At 39.5% G+C, this 20,012-nt stretch overlaps 1 protein-coding gene across 3 annotated transcripts in view; it reads right to left on the minus strand.

Moving 5' to 3' along the window:
* Positions 1–1,236: 1,236 nt before the first annotated feature.
* TBC1D1 (TBC1 domain family member 1) overlaps positions 1,237–20,012 on the minus strand; it is a gene marked incomplete at both ends in the record, with an annotated part of 104,949 nt that continues 86,173 nt past the window's right edge. For all 3 annotated transcript variants that reach the window (XM_081999583.1, XM_081999582.1, XM_081999581.1), the window contains 6 exons: positions 1,237–1,437; positions 3,544–3,714; positions 6,600–6,769; positions 11,010–11,169; positions 11,615–11,859; positions 18,631–18,789. In XM_081999583.1, the coding sequence (XP_081855709.1) occupies positions 1,237–1,437; positions 3,544–3,714; positions 6,600–6,769; positions 11,010–11,169; positions 11,615–11,859; positions 18,631–18,789 (1,106 nt within the window). The remainder of the gene's footprint in view (positions 1,438–3,543; positions 3,715–6,599; positions 6,770–11,009; positions 11,170–11,614; positions 11,860–18,630; positions 18,790–20,012) is intronic.

A 20,012-nucleotide genomic window follows, 5' to 3' on the forward strand; every position in this document is an offset into this window, starting at 1 on the left:
GCAAACCCAAACAACTGGGTATCCATGGATATTATTGCACTTGTAGCAGTGGTGCTTTAACTGGCCTGAAAAACTACTTTCATTGTATATAAGGAAAGCAAGAATTTTTTTTTTTTTACATGTGTAATCTTACTTGAAAGATGTAAAAAGAATTGTGTCCTAATTCAAACTGCCATACCCTTTATAAAACAGTTCAAGCGTATCTAGCACAACATGAAGCTCTTGAAGTGCTTCCACTACTTCAGAAAAAGTCTTAAAGAATAACATTTCCTAGAGGATGGGTGGGTGGGCAGGCAGAGAGTACCAAATAAAGGGGAAAAAATGACAGTGGGCATTACTGTGATGTCTTACATCACACAGCAGATCAGAAATAAATAAGGTAAAACTTGAAGATTCATTCTTGGATGATGTTGCAAGAGTCATAGGCTTCACCAAACCAATGTCAGTGTACTTTGTTAAGCGTAATGCCGTTACTATATACAGTATGTTTATCAGATAATGCCAACTAACAATACACAAAATTAACATTTGTTAAACAAAAAATGTATTAAAACAATGTACTTATAAAAACAGATGGCAACCCCCAATTATGTATAGTTACATATGATGAAGTCCAGCTCTCTGGAGTCCAACAGATTGACACCTTCAAGCATCAGGAAGCAGTTTTCTGAAGCGTAAACAACATAATTAACAGATCCCAGTCAAGCTGTAGGAGACTTACACTGTCAAAAATATCTCAATTCCAATCACAAAACTCTCTGTAAATGTCACCACTGCATAGCTGCAATGGGGCAGTCATCCATTCAAAGGTTTTACATTGCCATATGTCTTCAAAGGACCTTCTAAAGGATGTGCTATTTAACATGGTGCTGATCTACACACAAACAAAATCTGTAACAAACACAAAGCACTTAGGTTTAGAAGCACTTATGCAAGAATCCATGACATCCTTACAGTATATTGTGTATGACTGCATGCCCTATTAAGTTTCTCCTGCTTATTATTATGTGGCTTCTTACTGTTCATAGTATTTCTACATACTAAGAAAAAAGAGCCTTCTCCCCGAGAAACCAGCTTCTCTGATATGGGAAGCCACCATGCCCATATCTTGCTTTGCTACAGTAAGGCATGTACAATGAAGGTGACGATGTCAAATCCCCATGGATCATGACAAAAAGACCCAATTCTTCCCTTTGTTTCTTGCTCAGCTTCTCTGCTCCATTACACTTGTGCATGTCAGTCAGCATCCATGTGTTCTTGTCTAGTAAGCAGAGGCTTCCCATCTGTATCACCAATCTTTTTCTGCATCTTTTCCACTGCTTTCAGCAAAGCTGCTCGCTCCTGCTCAAGAGTGAGAATGGACTGCTTCAATTTGACTTCATTGGTCAATAAAAGCTCTACTGTGGCTTCAAGGTTTTGGATCTTTCCATTAGCCACCTTTCAAAGTAAGAAGAAAGGAGGAGGGGAAGGAAGAAGGGGAAAGAAAAAAAAATTATTAATAACTGAAGCCAACTTTAAACTATTTTTGAGATAAGTTAATACATATAAAATACTTTCCAAATGATGAAAAATTGCAAACGTAAAAGGCAAGTATAAATGTTATTAGATCTGTGTACTTTAGACTACAACTATGGTGTCGTCTATAACAAGAAACTTCCCTCTTTCAATTTCATTGCTTTAGTTAGTTCACAATTAAACTCAAAATATAATGCAAAGTAATGAAATTAGAAAGTTACTAAGTTTGCAAATTATATACCAAAGAACTACAGGTTAAGATATGCCTCTGTATGGGTCAATTGGGAGACATTTTTGGCCAGCCATTATTTGTTGAATTCCACATCCTCTGCAAAGCAAAGACAACCCAGCCTGTTTGCTGGATCCTCATTTCACCTCGGCATTAGGTCCAACAAATGCAAGATTTGGAGGCAAAGGCAGAAAAGGGGATTTAGTGCAATATGCGAAGAGACAACACATCTTGAAAAATTCCAAAAATTCTCCTTCAAAAGGCTGCATGGATGGGCATTCTATTTCATGGCAAACCAGCATTAGAACATTCAACCTCATCATGTGAGATCTGCAGCTGAGGTACTCTGACAAAAGCAGAGATGTGTTTCAGCACTCGATAACATCAGAGACAACAGCGCTGGATGGTCTGGGCTTTCAGGGAAGTATTTGCCTTTCTGATGAGCTCACTACCCTTCATGTTATTCTGGGGGTATAAAAGGTTAGCCTTTGGGGGCAAAATATTGACAAACCATGACCCACATTGTTTGGTCATGCATTTTTCTCCCATCAGCAATGGGTCACCATTCACCATAGGAAATGAAGACTAACGAGGCCCACCTCCAAGACAAAGGGATTGCTCCAACACTACAGACAACTAAGCTCCCCACTATGATGTTGCCAGCACTCAGGTAGAGAACAGCTTTGTAAAAAACTGCTTAGGGCTGCAAAGTCTTTAGGGGCAAGAGGGGGTGGAAGATCCCTTGATGCAGGTATCTATAGCAAATTACATCTTGAATCGCATCCTGGAAATCCCTCTCCCCCATGCAACATTCGACTATTGCCTTGCCCATGTGCCTGAAGCTTTCTGAAAATATCTTGCAGAGAAGTATCTCTTCTTCTGACTTGTCTAAAGCTCATCTTAGAACCTGAAATGTGTTCAGATCTCACAGGATCACAATTTACAGATTAAGCACATTTTTGTTAAGAGAGGCAATTTAAGTCTGCACAGTCACATAGCTTTGGTCATGATACAGGACCAATGGTGGCAAAGCCTGAACTCCTTCCCTCACCGATTATCTTACAAAGTTCATGTCTTTGACAATAATCAAGAGGTTTGAAATGTCTGCTTCTTACTCTTGAAGTCCCCTTCTCCATCAAACTAAATGTATGGTCAAAAGTTTTATAACAAATGTCCTCTTACAAAGCAGACAGAAAGCTGTCTTCTTGAACAGTTAAGCAAAGAATAACCCCTACAGAGATGTACTGCCAGGTGTACTGCCTCTGAAAAAGCTGCAGACTGAACAGGCACCAAGCATATACTAGAAATTATTATTTCACATATTCTGTAAGCAATTTGGATAATAGTTAAAAAAAATTCTAAGAAAGAGTATGTCTTTATAGACAACGTATCCTATATCTGATATCTCTCTAAATTGTGACACTGGCATTAGCTTTCCCATTTGTGATAGACTAGTATCTCCGCTGTAATAAAGCAGTGACTGAAAATGCAAAAATGAAGCTGAGAAAGCACTTTGTGCATTTTTAGTCATCTTCTACAGCTATGATTTTAATTACAAGAGAAGAGATGGTGTGATGAATCAACTTTCCACTAATTGTAAGCATATGCTCTATACACCACCCTCTCAGAATTTCTTCTGCATTTAAAATTTAAAGGCTAAATTAAATAAAATTGCAAGTGGCTATGCTTTAAAGTCACTGCATTAAACACCAATTTCTCCTGTGCCTTAGTGTTGGATGGTCTCTTCTGAAAAGGTCGATAAATTACAATGTTAATTAAATATGAAATATAAATTGTACCTGCAGTTCTTCCAGCAGATCAAAGTTCTGTTTGCGCAAGCTACTGTTTGCCTTTTCTAATTTATCCAGTCTCTGATTGTCATTTAAAGATGAATCTATAAGCTCATCCTGCAGCACATGGTATTCAACTTCATAAGCTTGCAACTGCTTGGCAATATCCATTTCAAACACCTGTTGTATATAAAAATATTATTAGGTGCTGTGCGGATCACAGACATAGCTCATTCAATGCTTTAAAAATCTATGGGTCTAGACTCAGATATCTAATCACTGCATTAAAAAAAGGACTTAATTTTTGTCATTCACATTTTCTACTCTAGAAATGGAAAGATTGAGGCAGTAGAGTGCAATATACTGGCATCAGATCCACTTAAAACACTTTGAGACTGATTTGCTGCCTGACTTCAGCAAAGTCACACTGAAGTTTTCAAGAAGTGTAGACTTTGTAGGGTATTCCCCTTTTTAGATTTCAAATTTAACGCATCTCAGTTTGGCATAAACCCTCCTAGACATACTCAGAATTAGATATCACTTTAGAGAAGTGTGGTCCAAGCCCATGTGCCACAGGTACAAGTGTAAGGCTAAGTAGAATGAAAGCTTTATATGAAAAACAGTAAACATCGCTAGGTTTGTTCATGATTCTATGGTACTCCTAGAGACTGAAAGAAAATTAAATAATCTATCCTTACACCAATGCACTTAAACATTACGTAATGTCAAAGTAGATTTCTATTATTGTTAACTATGAATCACAAAAATGAGTGCTCAGTTTTATACATGAATATTAAGAAAACCTTTTATTTTAAAAGCGGATAAATAAATTGAGTTGCACAGAGTGTAAATAAATTGAGCTGCACAGACCCAAAGGAAAAAAATGCTATTGTATGTTCCTTTTTCTAGGTTTTGGCAAACATCTGCCTTCAAATTATTCAGGAAATATGACTCTAAATGTCCCTGAGCTAGTTATCTCCTCTGAAAGCAGTGAAGAGGTGGTAAATCAAAAGAACAAGTGTGCCAATCACAGAACATAGTAGAAACAAAAGTGGATTTAAAAATGCACCTGGAAAATAGTCCGAGAATACAAGTTCAAGGGCTATTCTTAATTTTTAAACATCTTGTACTTTATTCCTTTTGGAAATGAATAGCAAATAGCAAATCCTATCTTAAATGCCTGTTGAAATGACAAGAATTATTTCCTATTTTATCTGCTTTGTCTACAAAACTTTAACTGATGGATATAGTTAAAGAAAACATCAGTTTATGAAATGTTTCTGACACCTGTTACATAAGCTTTAAAAAAATTCTCTCAAGTAGTTGTATAGCAGCAGAAACACACATACCGAGCATCTAAGTACAGAAGGCTAAAATACAATTTTACTTTGAGTTTGGTTACACATATGGAACTTTCATTTTTTGTAGATCTGTGCATCTCTGGAGAACACACGCTGTTGAAATTTCAGTAAAACAAATGGTGCAATTCAGCAGGGCAGAACACTAGTTCCTCTCATGACCTCCGCCACTTCTAGCCTTTGAGCTCTTGAAAAGGGAGGGAAATTCCCGTTCTCATACCCAGAGTATCAAATCTGAAAGGGGGGAAACATGAGGCAAATCAAAAGCTTGCCTTGAAACCTAGCTAAGTGAAGGCACGTTAGGGCATGTAAGCCAACGGCCACGCTGCAGAAGGTGTGAGGAGGATGGGGATTAGCCCAGGATGGGCTAATGTGTAACGTGTATGGACTGCAGGGCTGGTCAAACAGCCGCTCTCTTCAAAGATCAAAGCAAGGTGAACTGCTCTCCCTTCAACTCACTTCTACCTGCCCCCTTGAAATTTAGAGCAGTCAGAGCTGCCTAAAGAGAGCATCTCTCCCTCCTTCTGCTCAAAGCCAATGGCTTTCCACAGGTCGCCTAAGCACTGCAAGTCTCTGCAGCGCTGTGCACTTCAGCCTGGCAGGTAACATACGATCCCCTTTGCCCCTATAAATCGCTTGCTCTCCTCCCCCTCGCACAGGCTTTCTAGCTCTCCCCTCCTTCGACAGTAAGCACTAGAAGCAATTTTTCTGATCCTAACTTGAGCGCATGTCCCCAGGAAGCTCTGCTGCCAGGGAGGAGAAGGGAGCCCCTCGCAGCATTCTGCGAGGTACCGTGCTGCCGTTTGCTTTCTTTGTCAAGCCACGGGCTTGGCAGAGCTCCTTCAGCCCTGGGTGAGTGGCAGGCATTGGCAGTTCTGTGCAGTACCCCCTCCATGTTCTGGACCACAAAAGGCCTTCAGAAAAAGAGACTAAAAGCCATCTTCTGCTTGCCTGCTGCAAATTAGATGTCAAGTGTAACAGGTAGGGTTTCTAAACAGGCAAGCCTTAACTTCAATAATTTGTGATTTTTTCAAATGCTATAGTTATCATCTGGAGCCTTCTGCTAGCTTAACAATATGGCATCATTTTCCTTGTCTGCCATTTTAAGAAGGATATATCAAGGATTCCCCGTTTTTGCTGTCTAGAGTCACTGCTCACTGCAAGAGACTGCACCGCCCCGTGTACTCCCAGCAGAAATACAAAGGCACTGTTGTAACACACTGAACCAGCACCACAAAAGCCAGTACAGTCAAAGTCAACGTAGGGAGGCTTCTGATTTCAGTAAGGTCAACTGTTTCTGAAACGAGACTTGGAGAGCAGGATTCTCTGGAGACAGGAAAACTCAGAAGGCTTCTAGCCACCCTTGCTGCTTTTTTTGTGGAATGCACTGCATATGGGCTATAATATTGCTCCCAGTAACAGCCATTATGCACATTTGGGGAAAAAAAAAAGTGAGCTCCATTTCATTAAAGGCTTCATAAAGTGACCATAACCAACATGTAGATGTATGAATACAGAGGTACTATATTAAATCATATACTTCCAAAAATTAAGGTCTACTTCAAAAAATTTTCAACACCTTCAGAACTACAATAACAGAATTCTCAGCTTGAGGTAACACGATTCACTATTGTGGTTTTTCTGTCAAGAACTTGTTAAAAAAAGCATTTCTTTAAATACTACTCCTATGTTCAGATTATTCCATACCTGACTAATGGTCTTTTCCATCTGTACCAACCCCAAGTTAGGGAGAGTACTTTTAATAAAATCAACAATCGTTTCTAGGTTCTCATGCTGCAGAATCAAGGGCTTGTGGCTCCCCAAAAGGCTTAAAGCCACTTTAAATATAGCCTCTGATCCTTGAAGAAAGAGCATATCTGTGAAAACAAAGAAAACAGAGTACATCAGGCAAGTAATCTTTTGACAAGAATAATAGAAAAGTAAGATGTCCAAGGACAACAATTTCTTATAGGGGCAATCTGGATATACTCTGCCGGACACATGCTTTTATTACTGTGGCTATGGCTTTAGAAGTTTTGTACGATCAAGATTATTACTGTGAATAGCACATTTGACTAACACAATCAATTATTAACTTGTTTATCCATCCAAAAAATCCAATTCAAATTTAAGCTAAATACACAACAAACCAGGTAATCAAGTTAGTCAGTGTTGCCACTTCTTGTGCATGTAATAGTTTTGTGGGCTTTTTTCTTTTGAGATGTGCATGGGAATCTGAATTTGAATGGAATTCTAATGCCAATACCATTTAAAACTGCTAATACAACGGACAAAAATACATCTGAAGACACAGCTGAACATCTGAAGTTCTGTTCTTTTCTCATCTGGTGGAGAAAGCTACAAAATCTCAGTCATACAATATTGAGTACATAAGGCTAAATGTGCACTTTCCAGCAGCCTCCAGTTTCATGTGCATGTGCTTTTTTTTAATATGTGTCTCAACCACTTAGGTTAATATTCTAGCAGCTACATTAATACATACCCTGGAATCTTAGTAATACAGCTTAAGTGTTAATATTGCAGGTGGCCCTGCGAGGACAGCACCTGGCATACATTCAAGTGCACTGAAACCACGTTATCTAGTGACCTTTTCAATGCAACTTCCTTTTTTTTCTTTTCCTTTACACATTGCCTATGTCTTTATAGAGGAAAGAAATAGGAGACTGCAATGAAAGCATCAGACAAGAAACCCATCTTGACAAACCCAACTGTCCACAGTATAAACAGCATTGCCCTGCATTTGACTTTCCTGCTACTATAACTCAGAATCAGCTCCTGATTTTGAGGGACTCATTACTGGCAAAAGCATCTAACATATGAAACAATACTTGTGGAGGTGGAAAAGGAAGAGAAGATACTGTGGTTTTATTCTGTATTTCCTAAATATATTTTTATTTTTAAAGGTCTTTTCTCTTGCTCTTTCCCTTCCTTGTATTTGAACCTGTGAATGAAGTCAGAATCACTTACAAAGTAGCACAATAACACCAAATAAATGTCTTAATGATTTAAAAAAAAGAAGAATAGAGAGAGGGGGGAAAAAACCACCACACAGTAAGGGAAACAACTACTAGCAAACCCACAGGTATTTCTGATGTAGTAAAGAACATATGGAAACACTGGCTAACTGCCTTTCTTAGTAAAAGCAACCTTTCTTTCCAAATTTGTATCAGAATGAAATTCCACCTTGTGCTCTTTTGCCTGTGATGTTGAACTGTAAATCATTTCACTTCTCTCTCTTTCTCTTTGAGAAAAGCGCAAGTAACAACTAACCATAAATCTTGCACTTTGCCGCCATTTGTCCTAAAAACGTTGTAAGATTTTCAGCTCTGATTCAACGTGAAGTCTAAAGGCAGGAATGATTGAAAAGTGGTAACAGAGTAGGCATCTGCCTCAGTTCTCTATTGAGACTGAAAACTATGGGAAAATGCTTTGTAGGAAAAGCTCTGTGTTAGGACAGGGAATGCTGAAGAACAACTAGGAAACACAAAGCGAAAAAAACGGAGCTGGAAATAATGCATATTTATGATTCAGCACCTGCCCCATAAAGACAAGTAGATTAACTCAAGGTGACCTGTAAGTTGTTAACGAACGTCTGTATGAGCTAAGCTGGTAATATATGGCTGAAATCCCCCCCTCATTTAAAATAAAGACCTGTTTGTTATCCACTCCTCGTTATGTGGGCTGTCAGCCAACAACAGTACAGTGAAGGTACCCAAATTAATGTCAGCATGACTGGCAGCCTACTGGATTAAAAAAAAATAATCAAGTTTTATTTACAATCTTGAAACAAAATAAACATTATTCTACCAAGTATCCTCCATTAGTAAGTAAATAGGGGTATTAAAGAACACATCTTTGTTAACGCTGTACTTTCAAGGGATCTTCAGGGGAAGTGTTGAAAGTTTGGACAAATAATTAAAAAGTAAAAAGGAGGTTTGCTATTTGACTCCAAAAACAGTCTTTGGGTTAAGCTCTTTCTAGCCCGTTTCTTTTACACACTGCTTGTAAGATGCTTGGAATTAAGTATGCTTGGAATTTCCCTGGAAATCTAAAGGAAGCAGTCTGTAAGAATTATATTATTAAATAGCAGTGGGGCCTTAAGTATCAAGGGTTCAAAGATACCATGTTAGAAAACGGCAATGGAATCTTACAGTCTTAGTAACCTACAGCTGAGTTACTTCAACATTAAAAGGCGACATTCTTTCACCCCAAGGGTTCTAATAAGCGAGCAATGAAAATACATGTGTGTTCTGCAAAAGTGTGTGAACATATGGGTCAGAACTGTTCGTATCCTAACACGCCACGCTGCTAACAACAGCCACGAGCAAAGTGACAGCTCCAGCCTTTTTTAGGTTCGTGCTTCAGAGTCTTTAGCATGGGTGAAGGTGAGATTCTACTTTCTAATGTATAAGAATGTCCAATGTTCTCGATTTACATAGTTCAAGTAAACACTGCTTTAAGGAAATTACTGAATACTTTGAAACGTTAAAAGCTGCAAGTGTTGGTCATGCTGGACTCTCTCTCTAAAAAACATCAGATTTTTAAGAGGTGACAGTTTCAGTCACACATGCTTTTCTGGTTTTGACCTAAAAACAGTGCTGTGAAGATCATGTATCTATGCCTTCTATTCTAATGTGAAATCTTTGCTTTTTAAAGTCCTACAATCCTCCAATGACAGATAAAATACTAATCTGTGTATTAAGACAGAAATCCAAATATACTGTATACACAAGGCACTTCTATACTCTCACTGCAGTCAAATGTCCCATTCAAAGACTCTTCTTATCATGTACAATACTATGAATGACTAAGAACAATGAAAGATGAACTGATTATAAACTCAGTATATGACACTCACATACAGCACTTCATTTGATTCCTACAGATTATTAGTCAGCTAGATACTTGGCGATGTACGTTAGCCTACTCTGAGCTGTTCCAGGAAAAAAAAAATGCTGTTTTCCCTGGAGTTAAGGTGCTAATCACAGGATATGTAGTTCTGCTTAGCTATACACCATCCTTTTCACCATTATTTCTTCTAGCCCTACTTTTGGCACGTCCTTAAACAGAAACAGGACTGGATTCTTGTCGGTTCTTCTTGGAATCTATATTCATTATTTGTTATTGTGGTAGATGAGACTATAATTTTTTAAGTCAGGAAAGTGTCAATATTAATTGACCTAAAAAATGATTGCTTCATTACTTCACTCTTAAGTGAGAGTGACTAAGGAAAACAAAAATAGCTTCTCGTTAGAAGAGAGGAATTGGGGCGAAAGCTCCAATCTACCCTCGTCATCATCCAGTACCACGTAACGAAACTGAAAAACGAACAATTGACAAGGAAATAAAGCATATTCTCAAATACCAAACAATTAATCTATGAAATATATGTCCATAAGATAGCATCAAGGTAAATTCATAATTTAAATGTAATTAAAAGAAGAGAACTTCCCTTCTGAGGATTCTAAAAATAGGTAACAGAAGTGGCTTTAGAGCCTAAACCCCATATGCTTCTGAACATTTTCCAGAAGTGAGACTATCAGTCAGGCTAAAATTGTAAGGATAAGAAATACTAGTTTGAAATTCCTGTGTTTCTGCAGAGTAAATCCATGATTAAACTGCAAAGGTCATCTCTGTGTGTGTTTTAAAAACACAACCCTCAAAATAATTTTCCACTGACGCTGTTGGAGACAACGATAATGGAGTAAATAGATATATTTCTCAGATGATGCCTTTATTATTTTTAGCTTGAAACTAATTGTCAGTGTTGAAGTGCCACTGTCGTATTACCATGCTTTCATGGCATCAAATTTTACACCCTCTCTACAAATGTTTAGAGGGTGGGAAAAGGTAACAATGAGGATGAAAAGACAGGATGGTTTGGGACTGTCACATGCCTTCCTCCTCTCTCATTCCATTTTACTGCAAATACTACATGCTCTGTAAGATGACCTCTGTTGTTCTTCTGTTCATCAATAGTAAGTAAAATATTTCTCTGGGTGCCTGGAACAGGTTGGAAAACAATGCTATTCCTAATAACAGGATTCCAAATATAAGACTTCAAAAGGAACAGATGGAAGTTTTATGAAGAATTACCAAACACTCTGGCTACAAATCCGAGGGGAAACTGGGAGGCAAACATGGTGAGAAACCAGGGAGCAGCATAAAGGCTGGGGCCAATCTCATGTTCCTCTAGGTGGTTATAGAGATCCCGATGGTAGTCATGAAGAAGTCGAGAAAGTTGATACATCTGGATCTGCATGGAATAAAAACAAAGAGACTAAAGATAAACATATTTTAACACTCATAATAGCAATGTCCATGCTTCACACTCTTACTGGAAACAGTGAAAGAAATCTGTCAATTGATATTTGGATGGAATTATGTGAAGAAAAGAAATACTCAGAAGCCACCTAAAAGATCCAGGATGTGATCTGTGAGCCTATGACAGGTTCATTTGCAGGGTCATTTCAACATCATACAACACATAACAGAACTCTTCTTATTTATGGTTTTCAAAGTTTCCCAGACTTTTTATTTGAAACCAGTGCATTTAAGATGATGTGTTCTTTTCCCAGACTATCCTTTCCCGTTTTTGAGAACTGAATTTAAGTTCAAGTCCAGATTTTGACAATGCGACCTACATTGCATTATTATGATTTAACATTAGCACCCTTTTATTAGAAAAATTGAAATCATACCTGTAAAATTGTCATGTCAGGACGATACTGTTTTCTCAGGCCCATGTCAAACATGAGAAACTTTAGCATTCTAAAAGCCTCCTCTTCACTCATATGAAGTAGTAAAACTCCTGCTACGAAACTAAGGCCCTGGCAATATCCTACTTCCTGATCCAGAAGTGAATAGGCCTTCAAAATATTGTAGAGTGACAGCTGCCCAGCTCCCAGCTGCGCTGAGAAATATGGATGTGTTGGAAATGTGCGCCCTGTGAAAACAGCTGAAGTTAGTGACTTAAACTAAAAAATAAACAAAAAAATACTTGCCATGTTATCAAATTAAACAGTCTTTCAAAAGGTAGAGTCTTCTGAAAGGTAGATTCTGAGTCAACCTTCAGCAAGACCATAAGGAAGTTAACTATGCAGAACTATTGACTCTTATACTTTATAGATAAGTGCTTCTCTGATTAGTTTTGTTACAGTAGTTGCAAAATTAATTTAGTAATTGTCAGAGAAGACACGCTCTGGGATTGGGACAGTCTGTTGTTTGGAACAGCTGAGTAACTGGTTCTTAAGACTGGCCCTTGAGTTTGTTAAAGGGCTTATAAGAGGGTGGTTGCCTATAATAGGAGGAAACTCTATTCAGTGTCTCAATGACTCACCCAGTTCTCTTCCCGATTAAGAAGTGCTGGCTTTTAGACAAGTATTAGGGTACAGGCACAGACTCAGAACATCTGTGTTCTCTGTGTTGGGGGCCCTTCCCTTTCTCTTTTCTTGTCTTTCTTTCCAGTAAATGTGTCTCTTGTCACCTTCCTCCTTGCCTTGGTCCCTCCCAGTCTTAAGGGTCCGTCCTCTTTCCTGCAGCATGAAGCTCAAACTCTTCCATGAGCCGATCCAGTTCACTAACATGGCAGAAAAATCCCCTTTTACATGGGGTTAGTTGTTCTGTCCTGTCGCTCAGGTGTGTCAGCTCCAGAAGGCGTCCCACGAGCAGCAGCACAAGTGACGAGTGCTTGGAGAGTGGGAGTCAGTTGTGGGAGCAAAACTTTCTCTTGGTAGTGATGGGCTTTGGATCTATTCCCCACATCTCTCTAAATCCCAGCTTAAAGTAAACTGTACTAATTGCAGAGCTGTAGGAGTACAACTGAGCCATTTCTAGCCCTTCAGCTCTGGAACGAGACAACAACTTCCACTGCAGGCTGGCTTATCTGTAAACTTTCATACAGAGCTGGGACACACATGTCCTTAAACCAAACCAATCCAACTAACTTGGATAATTGGTTTGACCCACAATATTTACTCAACGAATAAAAACTCAATTTGTCTTTTCTGCAGCCCTTACAATATCAAGAATTGCATAGCTATGTATGTGCTGTGATACATGCTATATACATGCTATATGAGAGTGCAGCTAAAAGAGGCAGCCAACAAACAGGGCACTTTGTGTGGGCTTTGCTTCTTTCAGCTCGCTTTTCTTGAGCATCTGGACACTTTGTTCAGGATGGCCGGGGACTCCTGGGAACCTGAAGGTGCTGCTGCTGGCAGGTAAGGCTGAGGCTGTGGTAAGGTTAGCTCTGCCAGCTTCTAACCAACACTTGACACAGGCTGCCTGTAGCTGATCCCTGATTAGGGAGGGTCATTAACAACCTGGATGATAGGGCAGAGCCAACCCTCAGCAAGTTTGCAGATGATACAAAAGCAGGAAGCTGATACACCAGAGGGCAGTGCTGCCATTCCGAGGGACCTCGATAGGCTGGAGAAACTGGTTGACAGGAACTTCATGAACATCAACAAAGGAAAGTGCAAAGTCCTTCATCTTAGGAGGAATAACCCCAGGTACAAATACATGCTGAGGGCCACCCAGCTGGAAAGCAGCTTTGCAGAAGAGGACTTGGGGGTCCTGGTGGTTGCAAGTTGAACATGAGCCACCAACCTGCCTTTGCAGCAAGTATCCTGGGCTGCACTGTGAGGAGTGTTGCCAACAGGCGGAGGCGGGTGATCCTTCCCCTCTGCTCTGCACTGGAGAGGCCACACCTGGAGTCCTGTGTCCAGTTCTGGGCTCCCCAGTGCAAGAGAGACATGGACACCCCAGAGAGTCCAGCAAAGGGCCACTAAAATGATGGAGTGGAGCACCTCTCTTATGAAGGACGGCTGAGAGACCTGGGACTGTTTTCAGCATGGAGAAGAGAAGGCTCAGGGGAATCTTATAAGTATGCACAAATACCCAGTGTGAGGGACTGAAGAGGGAGCCAGGCTCTTCTCAGTAGTGCCCACTGACAGGACACGAAGTAATGAGCACAAATTGAAATACAGGAAATCCCACCTCAACATAAGAAAAGAGTCTTTTTTTTATTGTAAGAGTGGCCAGACACCGGTTGTGGAGTCTCCATCTGTGGACATACTCAAAACCTGAGTGGTTCGGAACATGATCCTGAGCAACCTAATCTAAGTGACCCTACTTTGAACAGGGGTTTGGACTAGATGATCTCAAGAGTCCTCTTCCAATCTCAACCATTCTGTGATTCCGTGAACAGACACTTTAAAGGCTTCACTTTTAAAGATGTTTTTAGAAAATGTTTCCAAAAGGGACTATTTTAATTTCTATTAAAGCCCCCCCCCATCAGATTTCCCCTGTGAAACACCTCCACAGAGAAGAAATTTGAATACTTCCTTTGTTCTAGTATTAAGTGGAGCTTGTTTTCCCATTGTGCACTTGTTAAATACGACCCCACCCTTTAGCTCCTGGAATGCTGCTGTGTTGCCAGATAACATCAGAGCTCCTGTTTCAAGAAGATGAAGCCCGGGGCAGAGTCCTTCTGCGATCTGGTAGCTGCTCTAGTCTGTCACATGGGACACTGGCATTCAGTTTCTGAGCAGGTCTCCCCTGGCCAGGCTGTCACAGAGCTGAACGTTACAGAAGAAATATTTCTAACCTCCCAATGAGAAGGAGCTCGTGTTCCTTTGCAAAGGAAACCTCTGCCTGAATGACAAGTTACTACAGCATGGTCTAAAGGCAGACCTGTATGGCCTCACTATTGCAGCAAGGGTCCTTTCATACAAGTCATGAAGGAAAGTAACAAGCTGAGCAAGAATAAAAAAGCTAAGAAGTTCTAAAAACAGTAAATGGAGGAGGAGCAGAACTGCTAAACCCACAAGGCGATTTGTTTCTGAGTGCCCTGGTGATGACTTAACTAAGAATTTTAGCTGTTACTTAGGAGCAAACTACTTCTGGCCCTGCTGAAAAGAGACTGTAAGTGAACTGTGATACCTCAAGAGCACCAGAATGAGAAGGTAGGTACCTACTACTTTATTTTTGAAATGTAATAAAACAAAACATAATTTTATAATGTGTTCAGCAAACACTCAGTGATGAATACAGTGGTTTCCTACACTGATAGCATCTGGAACTCAGTTTACCCTACCTTATTGAGAGAAGAAATCATTTACTGAACATGACTTGGGTGTTCAGGACCTGAAATCCCCAGTCACTGCAGAGGTTCTGCAGGTGGGGCCACAAAAGGAAATACACAAAAAAGCCTTGAGGGAATTGCGGCTTTGTTCTTGTCCACTTAATAAAATAGCACTGTGACACATAAACTGGGCCAGGAAAGCAGCTGCTATACCTTACCTCTGCATCCAGACGCACACTGCCGTTCTCACTCTCAGGAAGCACTATTTACACCGGAAGATGCATCAATTCAACTAAGCACGTGCAATACTATTACGGCTTTGGCTCATACTGTCTTAGCAAGACCTTGTTAGCTTAATTTGGGGAAGGTTTTTCAAATATTATACCATGTTGCAAGAAGTTTTTTTTTCTCTCAAGGGAAAAGCGCATGCTTTCAGAAGGACTCTTAAAGATCTGTTTAAGAGAAACACTTCTGATAGCCTGAAGGAACACAAGTCAGAACACGCAAATTCCTTCTAGCTGCCTACCCAGTTATGCTATGTTACTGTGCAGCGCTACTCTATTTCAATGTGAATCACCAAAGCCTTCAGCTTCCTAGTTTCATCTTACTGAAATAATAGGGCCCGATCCTTCCCTCAACTACTGGGCTAGCAAATAGCTCTGCCGCAAAAACAACACTTTGCATGAAAGCCACTGTGCAGTTACCCATTTGCCAACACATCCAGTCATTTGTTTCTACAAGCAGAACCAGGCAGAAAATATCAACAGCTTGCTGAGCCAGCAAGCCCCAGTCTGCTGTGTGAGCCAACCAAGCTCAGACTGACCGTGCTCCCTACTGCCCAGGAATTGTCCCACACCTCTCCCCTCTGCTGAAGGTGTTCAATTCACTAACCCAGCCCCAAACTATTCACTCCTTACTGAGGCACTTCAGTGCGACAGAATCCCAACGTTCATTGCCAGGGATATCAACACCAGCTTTGCTGACTTCACTGATGGGTACTTGCTAGCAAATGATCTCTGGTTGCACACAAATGTCTCTCTCAAAAACAGAAGACTGCTTCTGGTGCTGTGCCATCCAGGGGAATTCCTAGAATTGGTGTGACAAAGTTTGGAGGGAAACGATTTACATACATTGCAAATGCCTATTCCCAGCTGTCATTAAGGCTCCTTGGAGTGTTACTCCCTTGCCCAGTGCCAAGTCTAAAGCTGGAAGGCCTGTCAAGTAGAGGAAAGTGAAGGTGGCATCGACCATCACCCTCCCCACCTCAGCTCACACCAGTTTCTGCAGAAACATGCCTGTTCCACCAGATTCTTTTTTTCTGTGCACTACCTTGATATTTTGACTCACTTCACCAAGTGTTGCAAAAAAAGGAGAAAATATTCTCATTTACCATACAAAGCCTAGGTCACCATCTAAACTGCGCAAATCTTCTGATAGTTCATTACACGCTGAAGATAGTCTGCATGCTGAGTTATTAAGAAATAGGTGCCCCTGGACAGCTCTGGGTACAGATGATCCCTTGTCAGGCAATTCTTCCATGTGGAAGAAAGGAGGCATAGCCTTTCATGTGCAATTAAAAGTACTCAAATACTGTTTGAATAATTATAAAGAGCAGAAGTGTGATGGGACAACTCTGACTATTTCTTTACAGAAAAGACAGAATTGAAAATAATACAATAGGTATTAATCATTCAGATCAAACCAAGTACAGATTTTCCCACACATTTTTATCATTCTAACACATGACATTTGGTTGCTTGCAGTGCCTAACTTCCCTGATGGAGTTTTTCATGGCAAATTCATTTAGTCATGGACCTCTTAAATTGCCCCACACAACTCTTCAGACCCAAACCAAAAGTCCTACAACACAAGCCTTTTGTATGTTCTGGAATCATGCTCTGGAAGAAGCAATTAATTTTCTCCTTTATTATGAAAGAGCATAATGAACACTGAGTTAGCAAAGGACTATCCCACACAGAAGAGCTGGGATCCCCTTGGAAAAACACCAGCTTTGGGTTTTTGAGACAATAAACTGAATTAAAATATCCAAAAGGAGGAGAGAAGAGTATCTTAAAAAATATCCACAACCATATATTCATGAGGATAATCTGTGGATTATCTGTAAAAACTTGCGATACAGCCATATACCAGTGAGGTGTTATAGACTTGCATTAGATGGCTTACATTCAAACACAAATACTTTTGCCAGGGTAAAGGTTAGACATGTGAACACCTGACTCAACAGTCACATCTATTTGAATAATTACTGTCATGTTAGAAATGCTTTAATGACCGCAACAGATTCCACAGAATATTTAACCCAGCTGAGGAGCAGTCACACACTGCTTGGGGGCAGGATTGGAGAGAAAAGGGATCAGCCTTCAAGAGAGAAGACAGAGAGGATGCCAAAAAGTACCTCTGTGAGGTCTACAGAACAAATGGCTGATTCGTGGGAGCTTCTGAGATGGAGAGGTCGCTGGTACTGATACAGACCTTAATAAAACCATCCGGGAGCAGCAGCAACCAGAGGCAGTAACAATGTTTAATACTGATCCACACCTTACAGAGCATACTGACTTTTGGTCGTATTAACTGTTCCCGGGTTTCGTTATCGTCTTAGTCTAGCAGTTGCAAGTGGCAATCAATGAAAGACAATCTCACACAAGGGAACTAAAAGTGATCAAGGAAGAGGACTGGAAAAAGTAAAAGAAGGGTTTAAGAATCGCATCATTTTTTGAGCTATATGAAGACTGCTTTTTTACAATTATCTGGAGCAATCTCTTCTGCTCCTACCCTAAAACAATCATTTCATTCCATTTAGATTTCCTTTCTTGTGTTTCCTTCTAATACTAGAAAAAGCTTTTTGAGTTTTGAACAATAAATGTGAGAGAAAATGGAAAATTCTACTCAAGAAGACCAAAAGCCTGCCTGAAGCCCACCTATCAGTCACTTCAAATTCAAGAGCCCTGGTTCCTAACCTCTCTCTACTACACTCAAACAGTATATGTGCCTCCACAGACCAACTCACTATCCCTAAATCAGAAGCCATCTACTGCTTAAAACTAGACAGTGAATTAGGTGTGAATAACCTGCCTTAAAAAGAGCCTTTTTTAATTATTATTAAAAAGAGCTTCCTTCATAATTGTTTTAATACAAGTAAAAATACCAACTGCTAGCAACTACACATTAAAAAAGGAAAAAAAGCAAAAAGCAAAACCTGCATTATTTCAAGTAAAAGTGTTTAACAGAGACAGCAAACACTGGACATCAGGAATGAATAGCACATGTTATTCAACAGTCTGCACTTAAATAGTGATTTCCTTTCTTGACAATTTGTATTCCACGGGTCTGTGGAGTTCATTGTCAATATCTGAAATACAGATGCATTATAATTACATCTAACAATCTTTTATTGCCACATATTGTAAGGAACCTTTGTGCTTGGAATGCAGATTTTGCATTTTCCTAATGGTGTCAAGTAATAGTTCTCACTTACACCAGATTAAAAGCAGTTTTTACCAACAACCTATTATTAAATGGTGAGAGGCTTTTTGTGTGTTACCTTCTTTTATCTACTTCTCTTCCAGAGATCATAAAACCCTTATTTTAATTTCAGACGACTGTACTTACCTAGGTCAATAAGTATTGCATGTTGCTGGGAAGTTAGTTGTTTTAGGAGTTCTTTGTAAGGTGTGTCCTTTGGCTGTTGTTTACTTGGAAACTGATGTTTAAGATGGTATTGCTCTGCTAGAAACTTCCAGATCTCCCCACGGTGGTGACGTGGTACTCCTGAGAAAAGTCAGTCATTAAAACAGTAATTGGTACTCATACGGAGGGTTCAGCTATAGTTAAGCTAACAGGATTGAGGAACTGAAGATCAGTATCTGCCAAATATGCAAGCAGATCCCTATCTTCTAGATCCGTATCTGCTACCCCCAGCAGACCATAGAAGCAGGTCAAACTACAGTGCTTATACTTCCTCAACCAATGAAAGACATCAGCATCTTAACAGGAGAGGTTTAAGGTAGAAACAGGGTAAGCTGCCTAAGTCTAAGGTTATCACTTAAATCCAGTATGAGAAGTACCAGAAGAGGCCGCAAAAATTGCAATACTTGTCTCTGAAAAATTATGTGCTTATCTCGCATTTTTCCATGTAAAGCATACAACAAAGCACTGCAATAGAACATTTTTCACTAATATAGCACTGACACTGTTGTTAGGAGTAAACTTTAGGAAGGTAGGGTGCACACATACCAAAAGTATAAACAAGTACAAATGAGATGTGATCTAGAGACTACAACAGAAGGCAGATAGTCAGACAGCAAGTATTGTATTTCTAGGTTTGCTATTGATTTGCTGAAGGACTGGTACACATAAAAATGTTCTGAAGCTTGAATTTCTTTCTCTATAAAAAGGGATGATGCTACTTAACTATTTCACATAGGTAATGGTAACCTTTATTTGTATCTATATGCAAAGCTCTGAAGGTAACAGAAAGTTTATTGTTACATGCATACTTTATTCACCACAAGACTGGCACTATTAAATCATCGACATAAGAGATCAATACACTATTGTTTGGGAAAGTATTCTGTCCAATCCATGATGTACTTGAACCAGACATTACAATTTAAAATAACTTGGAAGTTTTTTGGACTGCCTTTTTTTTTTTTTTTTTTTTTTTGCATATATGTAACATATGGACGACAACAATAGGAGAAATCAAAATTGACTCAAGCATACAACTTACATGGAAAGATAACAACACATACTAGACCAATTTAACTTCCTTCTCTCATACAAGCACAAAAGGATATGAATTTATCTCTGCAATACTTATTTTTACTACACTATCATAATCCACGGACAATTGCTTGAAAATGAAATGCTAGTAGAAATGTGTAATATTTGAATCCACATCACAAGTGTATTTAGAGAGTGTTTCTGTAAATTACTTTAGGGAATTTAAACCCAATTATTGAAAAGTCTCCAACGTGAAACAGTGAGTGGAA

The sequence above is a fragment of the Phaethon aethereus genome (genome assembly GCF_964289735.1).
Source record: "Phaethon aethereus genome assembly, chromosome: 4".
Classification (NCBI taxonomy): Eukaryota; Metazoa; Chordata; class Aves; order Phaethontiformes; family Phaethontidae; genus Phaethon; species Phaethon aethereus.